A 14,152-nucleotide genomic window follows, 5' to 3' on the forward strand; every position below is an offset into this window, starting at 1 on the left:
AAAATATTTGCAGAGGACCTAGATGGTGATGTGTGGAGTTCTCTGTAACTTTGCTTTCTGAAACATGCTGAGTTGCTGGATTGGGAGCAAGGTGGAAAAGAGACACGTGATGCGTGGGTACAAAAGGGGGAGATTTGTTGGCAGCTTATCTTCTGTCAGTGCTTTGTCATGCTGCATTTTGTTTGTTAACAAAAAATTTAACCCAACTCCTGTTCCAGCCCCCTTGCTGGAGGGAGTTGTCCCTGGTTATCAAGGGTAGATGTAGCCTCCATGAGAAAACTGAAACGTGTTCCTGAGTAAATGCAAAAGTCTCTTGGTTTGCTTGTTTGAAGTCTGCATCCCTCTGTCTCTGGAGTCTGTGATGACACTCAGATTTGTAAAGTTTTGAGTTCAAAGGTATCATTAAATTGTCTAGACACATGTCTAAATTGGACTGCTTGGTTGCTGTCTTGAGGCCTGTGTCTTTTTTCTGGCTGAAGCGTGTTTTTCCAAAAGGCTTCCAGTTTTAATTATGTGATTTTGGCAGGTGGAGTTGACACCACTTTCATTAGTAATTGGTGACATGTGTTAATCAAAATCTGTTCAAAATTGACCTGTTTCAAATTGGAGTTTGACCAGTTCTATCCTGAAGGCAGATGCTCCTCGTATTTCTTCCTTCCTGGGTGGCCTGGGTCATCATCTTGTGAAGGTAAATGCTATAATCAAACAGTCTCTTTTGGTTTTAGTGGGAAGAGTCACCAGAAATCCTCAAGGATCAGGTGTTTTCTTCACTTTATCAATTTTATAAATGGCATGATACATATGTTACAAGCAGGGGTTTTATTTTTACTTCCAGATTATTGATGACAATGTCGTGGCTTGTGAACTTCAAAATGCATTGATGGGCATCTGCTGTATTTCTGGTTTTTTACTACATTAGCAGCTGAATATTGTACTTTTTTTCATGTTCCCCTTTGAAATGGATGTCAGATTAGTCAGTGGACACTTAAGTGAATAATTATATTTGCCCTTTTGGTTATTGCTGGATTTGTCTACTTTTCTATAATTGCCTTGATTTTTATTAACTCCAGCATACTCAGGTATTCTCCAGGCAGCTGTTTATGGCTGGATATAGTAACTGTGGCCTCCAGGTAGTATCCTGGTATGGGGACAGGCAGTGGGATAAGGACTTCCAGCCTGATTGGAGACTATTCTGTTTCACAGGAGGATGGGGAATGTGGTCAGTCAGCCTATTGCCTGCACAGAAATCTTAGAGATTCCCCTCCATGTTTATGTGCTCATGTGTTTTCCCAGAAGAGGAAACAGCTGAATTTTTGGCCACTGATAAGAGGGCAATCTGAAGAGCTTAAAAAGGTTGTGTGTTGTGCAGAGTAGCTGCACATACCAAACTGTAGCTGTCAGTTGTCAGGCATATCAGATTATTTTAATGCTCCCCATTTTTTAACAGAGACCATTCAAGTGGGAACAAGAATAACTTTTAAATTCCAAGAGTGGCAGCTGCCAGGTCTTGTGACACTCATTTTGTCATTCCCAGTCACATCTTGGGTACTTTTTTCCTTTTTAATTTCTAAGAATCCTTTTCACTTCTCCCATGTACCTATTTCCCTAACAGACTCCACCAGATCTCATATGAATATGGGGAATGGAACTAATCCTCCTGTGTTGGATCAGCCCACCCCACTGGTATTATCTTGCTCTCTGTCCTGTAGTCTTTAAACCACAAATGTATTTCTTTGTGTTGTAGTAGTTTCCTACTGCCTGGTAGTAGTGTAAGGAAGTAGAGGGACCTGGACATATAACTAGCAATATATTAAAAATGTACATTTTGGTAATTATTTAAAAGATGCAAGTGAATGAGCAGTGTCCATAAATCTGTTGGTGCCCTCTGAGCTGCCTGCCTGCCTCAAGCTTTTTGGGAAATGGGGGTTTTGAGCAGGGAGTTGCAAGGCAGCAGCAGCCTGAACTGGCTTTTGAAAAGCATTTGCAATTTTGCAGAGGGCAGGGCTGCTCAGCACTGAAAAACAGAGGTGGGACTAACCTGAATGCCAGCCTCTAATGCTGGTTGAAATGCCCTGCAGCAGCCTGCCTGGGCTGTATGTGCTGCTGTGGAAGGCTGCAGATCTCCCACCAGTCCTGTATCTCATCAATGTCTCTTGATGGGGTTTCTTGTCTCTGTGCTGGAGTAGCTGCTTGTTAATTCTCTGGTGTATGCACTGGTGAGTTGCAGAGCTGTGTGCTCTCAGATCCTTGGGCGGTACAAATTGGATCCAAGTCCAGTGTGACCAGGTAATTGCATTTCTGTTGGATTAGCCAGAAGATGCAAGGAGGTCTTTGAGATTATTAGCACTGTGGTAGCATCAATGCCACAGGTGCTGTGTAAGAGATGGCACTTGGTCTGTCAGAAGGTCTTCCGGAAAAGAGTTGTGCTGGAAGTTTTGGGAACAGATTGGAACTGGTAGAAGGAGATGTGCATCAAGGCCATGTTATATATTGCAAGGTGAACTAAGGCCAGGTTTAGTTTTATGGAACCCCAGCTCTATTTCTTCCTCTTCCCCTTCGTTTCCATGCATGTGAAGGTGTGGGGTGTTGTGCCTGGGGAACCACTCTGCAAAAGAGCAGGATGGTACAGCTCTCACTCACTGTTGGCCGTAATTGTAGCAAGATGGAAACGGCCAGTGTTACTTCCCAGCACAACATCATTATGGATTGAGTCTCAGGCCCCGTTGTGTGGTGCTAAATTCCTGGTGTTGGCTTATAAGTATGTTTTGGGGACCAATTTCTGAGCTGTGTGTGAGCTAGAGGTCACATAAATACTGAAGAGATGCAACATTTACCCTGTGCGTAGTTTTCAAGCAGTAGATGGATGTTGCTGTGAAAGGGCTGGGGAGAGTTAACTCAGTGTTAAAATTACATCTGGCAGGTTAGGGGAGGTTATTGTTACTGGTTATTACTGAGCACTGCTTTGCTACACTGTAGTACAGGAGGATGACAACATGTGCTGTACTCTGGAATTTGATGCATTTTACTGCTGGACAGTTTTTCTAGACTCACTCAATAAACCTAACATTTAATAACCTGCTGAATTACAGGCAACTTATATTGGTCAGGGGAAGAATGTCCTGGGGAGATGGCATAACTGGATTTGAGAAATTCAATTATGTACCACATTTCACAGTTTATAGTGCTTTGGGCCAGGGCAGGGACAGTGCAACAACCATCTAACCTGACCCCTGCAATACCACGCGTTTCAGCTGTGTGCCCTGTGTGCATTCTCTGCTCCATTTGTGCCTGTGATGAGGAACCAACTTTATACTGGATGTTCCTTTGCAAACAATGGCTTTGAAACATCATTTTCTTCCTGTCCTGGGTGGTTATCTGTCTGTGCTGTGGTGGGCACTTAGGACCATCATGGCATTGGGGTACCCAGAGAGTTGAGCAGAGTAGTGTGTTCAGCAGGTACGTCCCTCTTCTGACCTGGGCCAGTCTCAAGTGGCTGCTGTTTCACTTGCCTGCCTGTATGCCTGACTGTTTGGCCCATGGCAGGCAGAAACCAGTGTTTGGTGGGGACACTGGTGGTATGTGAGGGGAACTGTTCACTCCTGCCTACAGCTGTGTCCTCCTCCTAGAGGTGCAGGTCATTTCTGAGCAGTTGCTGCCAGGCGTAGTGGTGCATTGGTTTCACCTGAGCAAGTGGTGGGAGAGGAAAGCTTTGGGCATGACTTTCTTTTGTGTGATCAGATTGAGTGACCTGAAACTGGATCTTCACACTTGAGAGATACAGGGTAACCAGCTTCTTTCAGCAGGCACATTCATGATTTGGAACAGTGGTTGAACAATTTTAGGTCTGTGCCAAAGGAGAAAATGGTGCTTTCAGGGACCTGCTGGCTGCAGAGAGGATTTGAAAGGCAGCAGAGCTATTGCAGTGTGTCTGCTGCCAGCTGTGAGGGGCAGAGGAGGTTACTTGGCCAGTGGTGGCTCTGTAATTGGCCTAGTTATAGAAGCGGTGAGCACAGGGGAAGCTGCAGTAATGGATTTTGCCTGCTGAACCCTAGCAGCAGCTTTTGAACCGTACTCAACATTGGATTCCTGTCTTTGAATGAGTGAACCTTTTCAGTTAAATTAAGTGAAAAATATGCTAAAGATACAATCAACCATTTTTTTTGAACTGTGGAGAAGTGACATCCAGGTGAGAAATGTTTGCTGTTGTGTTTACAGGTGACAAGAAGTACATTATGGGACCCCATGTTTCCACCGTGGATGCCACTGTCTTTGGACATCTGGCACAGGCAATGTGGACACTCCCAGGGACTCGGCCAGAGAGGCTAATCAAAGGTGAGAAAGCTAAAGTGATCTCTGATGAAAAGCTCTTGGTGGCATTTGCCATGTTTAAACTAGGAGCATCTTATAAGGACATTTGAAGACTAGAGCAGCACTTCAGCTGCATCGCAGGCTGTTCTTGGCTTTGATGTAGCATTTCTATCCTGTAATGTTGTTTTCTCTTAAACTCTTGTTCACTTTCTCTTTAATGTTCTGTACAGTCATTGTTTCTATCCCTGTACTTGATCTCTCTGCTGTTTAATGTAGCAAAGACTGAATGCCTCTGATGCTAAGTAAAGTAAGAGAAGACAGAAGCACAATTATGAGCCAAATTCTGCTGAATTGAGTAGTTTCATTGATGGTATTGCTGCAACTGCTGTTGTCCCATTGCAGTTACAGCCTTTGCTGTTATTGAACGTGCTGGAGAAGGAAGAAGTTCAGCCTGACTTTGGAGCCACTGTGCTTTTGCATGAATTGGAAACAAACACATTTTTAGTTTCCTTTTTTTCCTTGTAGGGTGGTATAGGCATGTGAAGGTAGGTATCTTTGCATCCCTTCTCAGAATAAAACCATGCAGTCTGAAAAACGGGAAGAGTTAAAGAGGAAAAGTATGTGAAATTGATGTAACAGGAATGAATCTGATCTGTAGATCTACTCTTCTGTGCAAGAGAGAGCTAAAGCAACAGCTAGGAAGCCTAGACTTGCTCTCTATTAAAACTTTGAGGCGAAAAAAATGTTTGAGATGAGGACATTAAGTATTGTCTCTACAGTTCTTCCCCTTGATGTCTGGGGAATCACAAATGAAATTCTGAAGGGTCCATGGCTTTCAAGAAGGAATACTTTGTTTATTGAACTAGGATGTCTTTAATGAAAATAAATAGATGGTAATAGATGCAAATACCCAAGCAGTATGGATGGTTCTCTGTACCCATCCACCTACTCAGGCTATTGTGAGTGTAGGTTTCACATAGGCATTCCCTTTAATGTATATTATATATATTATACGTTCCCGTTTTTTAATTTCTTCTCTAAGGACACTCAAGCATGCCTGTATGTATAAACATAAGGCATTAGGTACTCAGGCTAGGAACGTTAGGCGTGAGCCAGTGACCGTGTGAAAACTTTAAAATGTGAATTTATCTTGCAGACAAGGCTGCCACCTGGTGGTGGAAAACCCAAATTATCTGTATTTTAGTAAGTACTGTGTATATATAGGATCAATTTCTGTCTTTAGCAACCACGTTTCTGCAAAATAAGCAAGAATATTACTATGAAAAACTTAAATTTTTAGTATCTGGTCTTGATTTTATTTCTGTAGAGGCTGAATTTGGCATAGGTATTTTGCTACATGCTTTTATATTCATTCCCACACAACTTTTATTGTGTGTAGGTTAATAATATGTGCTTTAAGTTACATGAAAGTTACAAACAGAGCTGTTAAGAGGATTGATGGAATATTGGAATTTTGAAATCTCTTTGGAAAGAACCTACAGGATTTGTTCCTGTACCGTGCTAACATGTTTCTGCATCAGCTGGCAAGTTAGAGCATTATTGACTGGGTGTATTTACTGGAGTCTGTTTTGCTGTGTTGCAGGTGAACTGATTAACCTTGCTATGTATTGTGAGAGAATAAGGAGGAAATTTTGGCCAGAATGGCACCATGATGATGATAACACTCTGTATGAATCTGAGGAAAGCAGCGAAGCAAGCAAGACTTACTCTCCTTTGCAGGACTTCAGTTTTTATTCAAGGACAGAAACATTTGATGAGGAAGGGAACAGTATTTCTCAGACCCCTGACACAGATTACACTGGACACTCCCTCTTTGATTCGGATGTGGACATGGATGACTACAGAGATCATGAACAGTGCAAGTGATGGGTGCAAGCATCTTCCATTTTGGAGACAAGCTGCTTCATGGGATCAGTGCAGTTTCTTTTCTCCTCCAGATCAGGAAGAGATCACTTTGAAAGTGAACATTGTGCTTGACTCAGCTGCCATACTCTGCCTGGACTATTTCAACCTTCTTTCATTTTGTGTAACTGTTCAGGTGGAACCATGGAAAGCAGTTACTTAAAACACATATGGACAGACTAGAGGTTTAGAGGGCAACAGGACCTTTCAATCTACGTTTTTGTTTGTGTTCAAAACCAGATCCCACAGCTGGTTCAGACAGACCTCTGGGAAGTGGAGCATTTGCCAGAGCTCGTTTGAGTTGATATCTTGTCTTTACAGGAATGGGTAGAAGACAGAAATGCAAGAGGCATGACTGACACACCTTTCTCCCATGGAAGAAAATAACTGATGCTTTGTTGGGGGGGATTTTATTTCATAGTGACCCACACTCTGGGTGCACATATTATAGTGTCTGCAAGAAAAGACTGCTCTGAGTTTTTTTTGAGACAGTCAAGGAGAGGCAGGAGGAAAACAAATTCCTACTGAAGAAGCTTTGTAGTGTTTCTTGTTCTTTGCAGAAGATAGAAATCACTATTGTAGAATATTTTCATTTAAGAGGGGAATGTCAGTTTTAATGTATAATCTCCCAAACACTTAATCTGGAATGTGTGTTGGCCAAAGCCTGCCTCAGGCATCTAAGTTTCTTCTGTGTTTTCAAATTATTATGATGTTTTACTTCCTGCCACTGGCTGCTGTCTGCTATTCTGAGGCAAGGATAAAGAATCAGGATATTGTTACTGAAGTCTGGTGTGTCTCTCAGCAGTGGATGCTTTGTGCTCTTTACCAGCTGACACCTCAAGCCCATGAATCATGCAAAGTGATCTGGGGTATTTCTAGGCGTGGGATGCTGAGTAAATGCAAGATGTTGGGCCAGGCAATCAAATGGAGCATTGACTCCATCTCTAGGAAGTTACTTCAGTGGGTGCTGGGCACTGTGCTGATTTACAGTGCACAGTCCCTACAGTCAGTGCATGGGAGGTGGTTGAGATAGGACAGCTGTGTCAGCACCACCATCTGTGGGGATTCCAGGTGCTGAAAGACTGACCAGAATGGATTTTAAAGCACCTTTGCTAGTACATCTGTGGATCTGGAACTCCAAATCCAGCATGATTTCACAGGTGCTGACATGCTTTCAGTCTGTGTTTCCCTAAATGCAGGTTAGAGGTGGGAATGAATCCATTGGATTTACTCACAACTTTGAAGGTAAGCATGGACATCAGTGCTGCTTGGCCATGACTTGTCAGTTTTAAGTAGAGATAAAGCATTTAGAACATATGGACAGTTGTGATATTTGCAAACGTGCATATGAAAGGGGGTATTTGCCTGCAGACTTTGGTGGTGGCATGTTTAAAAATATTTTAATTATGGATTGGATGAATCAGGATCCCTCAGCAAAACCTTTTTAATGTGTTGGTTGTGTCAAACATTCTGGGAGCAGACAGGGTAGACAGCTGCTTTAGGATGTTAATTGTTGGTAATCCTAATAGTCTGGAGCTTGAAAGAACTCCAGCCTTCAAGGAATACCTCTTTTTCTTGGATCATGGAGTGTGTTCTCCAGAGGAGAGTGCTTGTCCTGGGGAAACACCGAGCTAGCGGTGACTCTGAAACAGCGACACACACATCTGCAGTGAGTTCCCAGGTCTGTTTGTGCATGGGAGCCACGGCAGGGAGAGCTGACCAGTTTGGTGTAATCTGAGGTGGGTGTGAATTTACACCTGTTGGCTCAGTTCCCCAGGCATGTCCTTGGAGCCCCGTTCCAGCTGATGGTCTGTGATGTTGTGGGCAAGTATCATTTGCAAATTGAACCAAAACCCAAGTAGGAAGAAGAAATCATCCAGTTACTTGGAACTCTTTTCTGGAAACTAAGCACAGGAATAGGGCACAAGAAAATAAGTTTTGGTCTTGAGACCACAGGCCTGAAATGCCTGTGAAACTTCAAAGCCAAGTCAGGGCAGATGCTTCCTGCAAAGATGCAGTCATTAGTAGTCTGGATAAAAGACATCCACATCAAAAAGCTCCACTTTAAAAATGTTTGTGTGTTGGAAATTCTGATGGAGGTGTTCTCATGCATTTAGCCATGTGTGTTTGAAGATTGTGCTTTCTCTGTTCCAGTCTTGGCAGGGTGTCCTTGCAGCAGGTGAGTCCCAGCCAGGAGTCATATTTGTCAAGACCAGCCTGAGTTCATTGGACAGTATCACCTTTATAATTTTGGTGGGCTGACAGGTCAGTCCATGGCAGCATCCTTGCAACATCCCAAAATGTGGGTTAACCAGAAGTCAGCCGTGTCATTTTACCCTCCTGTGTGTGTACCCTCCCTGTGTTCCCTACACACGGTGTTGGGCACAGGGGCTGGAGGCACCAGCCTGATGCACAGCTGGTGCCACACCATGGACTGGTTTGCCTGCTGGCATCTGGAGCTGCTGGCATGGCAGGTAGGGTCAGTGCCACTGCATAGGGACCTTTGATGATCCAAGGGCTGGAGCACCTCTGCTATGAAGACAGGCTGAGAGAGTTGGGGGGCTGTTCAGCCTGGAAAAGGCTCCAGGGAGATGTCACAGTGGCCTTCCAGTACCTGAAGGGGCTACAGGAAAGGTGGGAAGAGCCTTTTTACCAGGGAGGGCAATGATAGGACAAGGGGTAATGGTATTAATTGAAAGAGGGTAGATTTTAGGTTAGACATCAGGAAGAAATTCTTCACCATGAAGGCAGTAAGGCACTGGAATAGGTTGCACAGAGATGTTGTGGCTGCCCCCTCCCTGGAGGTGTCCAAGGGCAGGTTGGATGAGGCTTGTGCAGCCTGGTCTGGCAGGAGGTGTCCCTGCTCATAGCAGGGAGGTTGGAACCTGATGATCTTTAAGGTCCCTTCCAACCTTCACCATTCTGTGATTCTTTGACCTCTGCTGAGGAGGTTGGTGCCCTGCAGGGACACAGTTATGTTTGCACCTGGTGTTTGTTGCTTTTGTTTCAAATAATCAGTGTGCCTCAGCAGAGGCTGAACCTCATCCCAACTGGCCAGGTAGTGTGCTTCACCCCTGGGGAGGGTGAAGAAAGAGGGAATCAGAAGGGGCTGCAGAAGGGGAAGCAGCTTCTTGCTGTCAGAGATGGTTTTGTAGGGTGTGAGGTGAATGAGTTTTGCAGCTCATCCCATGCCTTCCCTTCCTGATGAACTACTCAGGTTACTTCAGAGTAGAAGTTAGTTGGGAGCAGTTAGTTTTCTCCTCATGACAGCTACTCTAGATGGAGTTTGGGTTTCTGTGCTTGGCCGTGTTTCAGATGAGAGGTGAAATTAGGAAACAGTTTCTCTTTACGAGTTCATAGGTGTAGTATTTTGTCCGGGTTTGGTGGGAAATCCCATTCAGAAACAAATACTGAGTCTTAGGCCTGTTTGAGAGGATTTAATGCAAGTTTTTTTCTTTTGGAAGCTTATCTTAGCACAATGTTCCTGGGGGAAAAAAGAATGCTTAAAGAAAATAATTGTTTTTTAACATCTATGAAAAAGTGATGGCTCATTTTGGATTGCATGGGGAAAGAGAAGACAGAGTTTTCTTCAATAAAAACAGAAGTGATTTTTTGTCTTTCCAAAATTCTGCTAGAATAGCAGTATTTTCTTAGTCCTGCAGTGTTCTGGTTTTGTTTCCTTCAGTTATCTTTATTTTTTATCTTGGTGCTGATGGGCTATGCAGAACCAAAACCAGTCAGAGAGCATCTTTGTTTCCTGTGGTTTCTTTTTTCCTCACTGATGAGGACTCCAAGCAAATCTGTCGTAGGGATTCCAGAGGTCCTGGCCATGCTGCTGGTGGGGGCTGGGGACATCAGGTGTCTCTGCAGCAGTGAAGCCCAGGACAGATGTGGGGTGCTGACTGCCCAGTGGGTGAGCTGGGACGGCCACTTCAAGCTGGAGCTGGAGGAGGAAGGAGGCCGTGATGTTGGTTCTGAGGTGACACTGACCACACAAGGCTTTTTTTCCCAGCTGGGGGTCCCACCCCTGCAGCCAGACACTCCCTGCAGGTGATGTCAGGAAAGCTTCAAGGACTGTTGTCCCAGAAGTCAGATGTCTGAGGTCCCTGAGAGCATCACAGCCAATCCTGTCTGTGGTCCCAGCTGTCGCCCCAAGCTGCGACGCTGGTTTCAGGTAGACCATGTTATGTGGTCCTGGCAGGAGGAAAGCTAGTTTGGGGCTCCTATGTGCTGTCTGTTCTCTCCTAAAATAGGGCAGGGGGCCCTTGGGTAGTCCAAGGGAGGAGGCAGCACATGGGAGAGGAGAAAGGGGGATGCAAAGAGGGTTCTGAGTGATGGGTCACCCCAGGATGACATGAGCTGAACCTGCAGCCTGGCCACAGCTGTTCCAGCAGCCAGGCAGGAGCCCTGCCCTCCTCACAGCCTGGAGCATGACCCCACATCTTGAGGAGACAGTGTGGTTCCTCCTGGTTACTTTGCCTTCAATACCACCAAAGGCTGAGTAGTGCCTTTGTTTCAGTCGTCCTGCTTTAAGAGAAGGGATAATTGGTCTGCTCCTCGTTTGGCAAATGGAAGTTTAAAAAGCAAGCATTTCCAATAGCTGGATTTGAAGCAGTCTGTTTTTTTCATGTGAATTGCAGTGTTTGACTGTGTAAGGCTCTGTCATGTCAGAGGGGATTTGTTTACCCCTGTTGGACTCATTGGCTCTGTCAGCAGAGCTCACTGTTACCGAGTGGAGGAAGCAGATGCTGGGATGTATAGGTCCTACAGAAATCCTACAAATGTGGTGCTTGATTTAAAAACCAAACCCAACCCGATGTTTCAGATCTGGAGGACTGTTCCCATCCAATTATAACACTGCAAGTCACACGTTTTTATCCTTAAAACCTTGGCAATGTCCCTCCAGATCTGTATTCTCTTTGAAAAAATACTGCCTGAAATATTTCTGTAGCAACAGTTCAGGCACAAATTTCCTTTTGTCAGTGATGTCTGCTCAAGTAATCATGACAGTTTCATACTGTTTTCATTCAAGGGGCTGTATCTGTCAGCTACGAAGTCTTACAAAATACTGCCTGCTGGAAAAATGTGTTATGTGCAGATTTATGCAGGGCAGCTCACCAAGTGGAATTTCTGTGACAGGGGATGAATTCAATTGGGTCCTGTCCTTAGATGTTTCAATAAGAATTTCAGTCTGTTTTCTGACAAGCAGCTCTTTAGCCTAGCCCCTCCCCCACCCCCAAATACTGCAAAATTACAAATTAGGCATGTGATTGGAATAAAGCAAATTATGCTCTCTTAAGTGCTGATTTACATTGGGCGGCCTGGTAGCTGGCAGATGGACATGGACATATATAGTGTAGGTGTGACCTGTGCCTTAGGTGTCAGTGGTTGTGATCTGGAGGAGCACACAAGTAGTTGTGTCCAATTCCATGGACCTAGAGGACCCTTTGGATGACCTCAGTGGTTTTCAGCAGTTGGTTAGTGCTGCAGGCATTCATGGATGCTGTGATGTGGGTGTTCATTAGGGATAGGTAGACAGCACAGGGGCTCCTTTCAGTAGCTGTGGTTGGGTGAGGCTGCCAGTGTGCTGCCATCCCGTGCCTGTCCTGCAGAGTCATCTGTGTCCTGGGGACAAAGGGCAAGGACAAGGATCTCTTTGGATGTGACACCTTAAGAGGGCCTTGCAGCGAGCACAGCTTTGAGCTCATGGTGAATGTGGGCTGTCGTGTCCAGCTGGTAGTGGCTGTTCCCCTGTTGAGGGAAGGTGTTCTCTATCCCCCTCCAACATGTGGGTCTGTGACGGGGGGGGGGGAGTTAATTTTCAGGCCAGCAACCCTTGTCTTTATGTCTTTGCCTTAGTGGAGAGGTGTTGAAGCACTAACTGGCTGTCTCAGCAGTGTTGGGCAGTCCTCCCTTTGATGGCCGCCAGGGAGGGCTTCTCTTGCCTTCCTTCCCCATGGAACTACCCTAAGATGAAGTATTTCTCAGCAAATTTTTCTGTAGCTCCCAGAAGAGTTTGGAATAAAACTGAAATGTCTGTACAACACAGGAATCTCAATCCATGAAAACGTTCAGTGTGTTGCTGCAGTGCTAAACTGTTAGTGTCATGCCCTGGTTGCCCCACTTCCAGATTTTTAAGGCCAGGGGAGATTGTTATAGGCATTTAGTCTGGCTTGTACATAAAAAGGATTGTAGGATTTTGTCTAATGATTTCCACAGTCAGTTCAACAAACTAAAGCTGAAATGGAGCATATGCTTCCAAAAGGCATTTAGCTTCTGCAGAACAAATAAAATCCTGCCCCCTTTGAAGTTGCTGACAGAAGTGCCATTTGCTTCAGCGGGACCAGAGTTTCCAACAGAGCTTCCAAGAGATCTAGAATTTACCACTTCTTTTACTTCTCTGCCTAACTATCCTTGCCTAAAAATTTGCTTTGGGGCAGCAAGGCAAACAAGATGTGACCCTTGTTTTTTTAAGTGCTGTATAACAACAAAAAAAAAGAAGTGCATTTTCAAGCTTGACTGACTGTGTCGATACTCTCACTGGGCACTGTTTGTGTCTGTTGTTCCCTCACTTCTTAGTTTCTTCTTAAAATGAACCTTTCCTCAAATGTACAGGTTTTTATTTTTTTTCAAGATACTTGAGGAATGCAAGTCTCAAAGTTGTAATCATTGGGATGTGCAATCCAGGAAGAGTGAAGTATGTGTGGATAGGAATAGGGGGAGGGATATATCCAGTTAGGTGGTGTGTACAAGGTTTAACTGAAGGAACACATTGCTAAATGAGGACTTTAATGCTGTAGCTGCATTGTTGTTTGTCTATGAACTTACATGAGACATACATTATTTTAGCACTGTTATAACTACTAGTTTATAAAGCCATATTTAAAATTGTACACTTAATTGTAACATAACTTTAAATTGTGCACTGTGTTGATCCATGTGTGTATATATATGAAGATCTGTATATTTTGTCTTTATGCCATATGTCATTGGTGTGTAAATTATAACTAATGGATCAAAAATACCTTTCTGGTTCATGTCCTTATTCTGAATATGTCTGTGCTTTCTGTAGAGCAGTGAACTAATGGTGTCAGCTTTTCAGTGTGAGAGCAGGGAGTGTGTGAAACTGTACTGGCCAGTGAGTTAAACCCTCATCTCTACAAGCACATACTTCAGCCACCAGTGTGACTTGCATGAGCTCACTCACTCACTGCTTCTCTCTCCCCTTGGTGCTGCAGGAAGGATTTCAGGGGCCAGCAGAGGAGGGAGGACTGCACTTAAACTTGGGCCTGAGGAGGGGTCCTTGTTCCCCTCTCTGTTTCATGGCTACTACCACCAGCATGAAAACAATTAATCCTGAGAAGGGAACTTTGTCAGAATAGTGCATAAGCCTTTGCCCAAAGCACTGTGCTGGCTAGTTTCATTGCATGGTAATATTTTGGACATTTTTGGGCAAGTGTAAGTCCTTAGCTAGGCTGAGCATTCTGCCCTGAAGGCAGCATAGGAACTGTGTGACAGGAGATGTGGCCTGGCTGGAAGAAATACAGGGCAAGACTGTGCAGGTGGTACATGTGCAGGACTACACACCAGTGCCTTGCAGGGAGCTGGGCCCTGTCCTCAGCTCTGGTGAGGCTGCATCTCCAGTACTGAGCTCAGTTCTGGGCCCCTCGCTGCAGAAAGGACCTTGAGCTACTGGAGTGTGTCCAAAGAAAGGCGAGGAAGCTGATGAAGGGTTTGGAGCTCAAGTCCTGTGGGGTGCAGCTGAGGGAGCTGGGGTAAAGCTGGTAAGGAAAAATGAAATAAAGTGATATTATTCAATGTTTATATCATGTTTGGGCCCAAGTCATCTGACCAGCAGGAGTCTTTGGATGCAGTGTTCTCCTGGGGCTCAGACTGCCTGCCAAGAGCTCTACAATCCCAG

At 44.7% G+C, this 14,152-nt stretch overlaps 1 protein-coding gene across 1 annotated transcript in view; it reads left to right on the forward strand.

Moving 5' to 3' along the window:
- The window catches only part of FAXC (failed axon connections homolog, metaxin like GST domain containing), a 28,470-nt gene extending 15,231 nt beyond the window's left edge, over nt 1–13,239 (forward strand). The window contains exons 5-6 of the mRNA XM_051615480.1: nt 4,216–4,332; nt 5,912–13,239. Coding sequence (XP_051471440.1) covers nt 4,216–4,332; nt 5,912–6,195 — 401 coding nt within the window. The 3' untranslated portion in view covers nt 6,196–13,239. The remainder of the gene's footprint in view (nt 1–4,215; nt 4,333–5,911) is intronic.
- Nucleotides 13,240–14,152: the final 913 nt, after the last annotated feature.

The sequence above is a fragment of the Apus apus genome, chromosome 3 (assembly GCF_020740795.1).
Source record: "Apus apus isolate bApuApu2 chromosome 3, bApuApu2.pri.cur, whole genome shotgun sequence".
Taxonomy (NCBI): Eukaryota; Metazoa; Chordata; class Aves; order Apodiformes; family Apodidae; genus Apus; species Apus apus.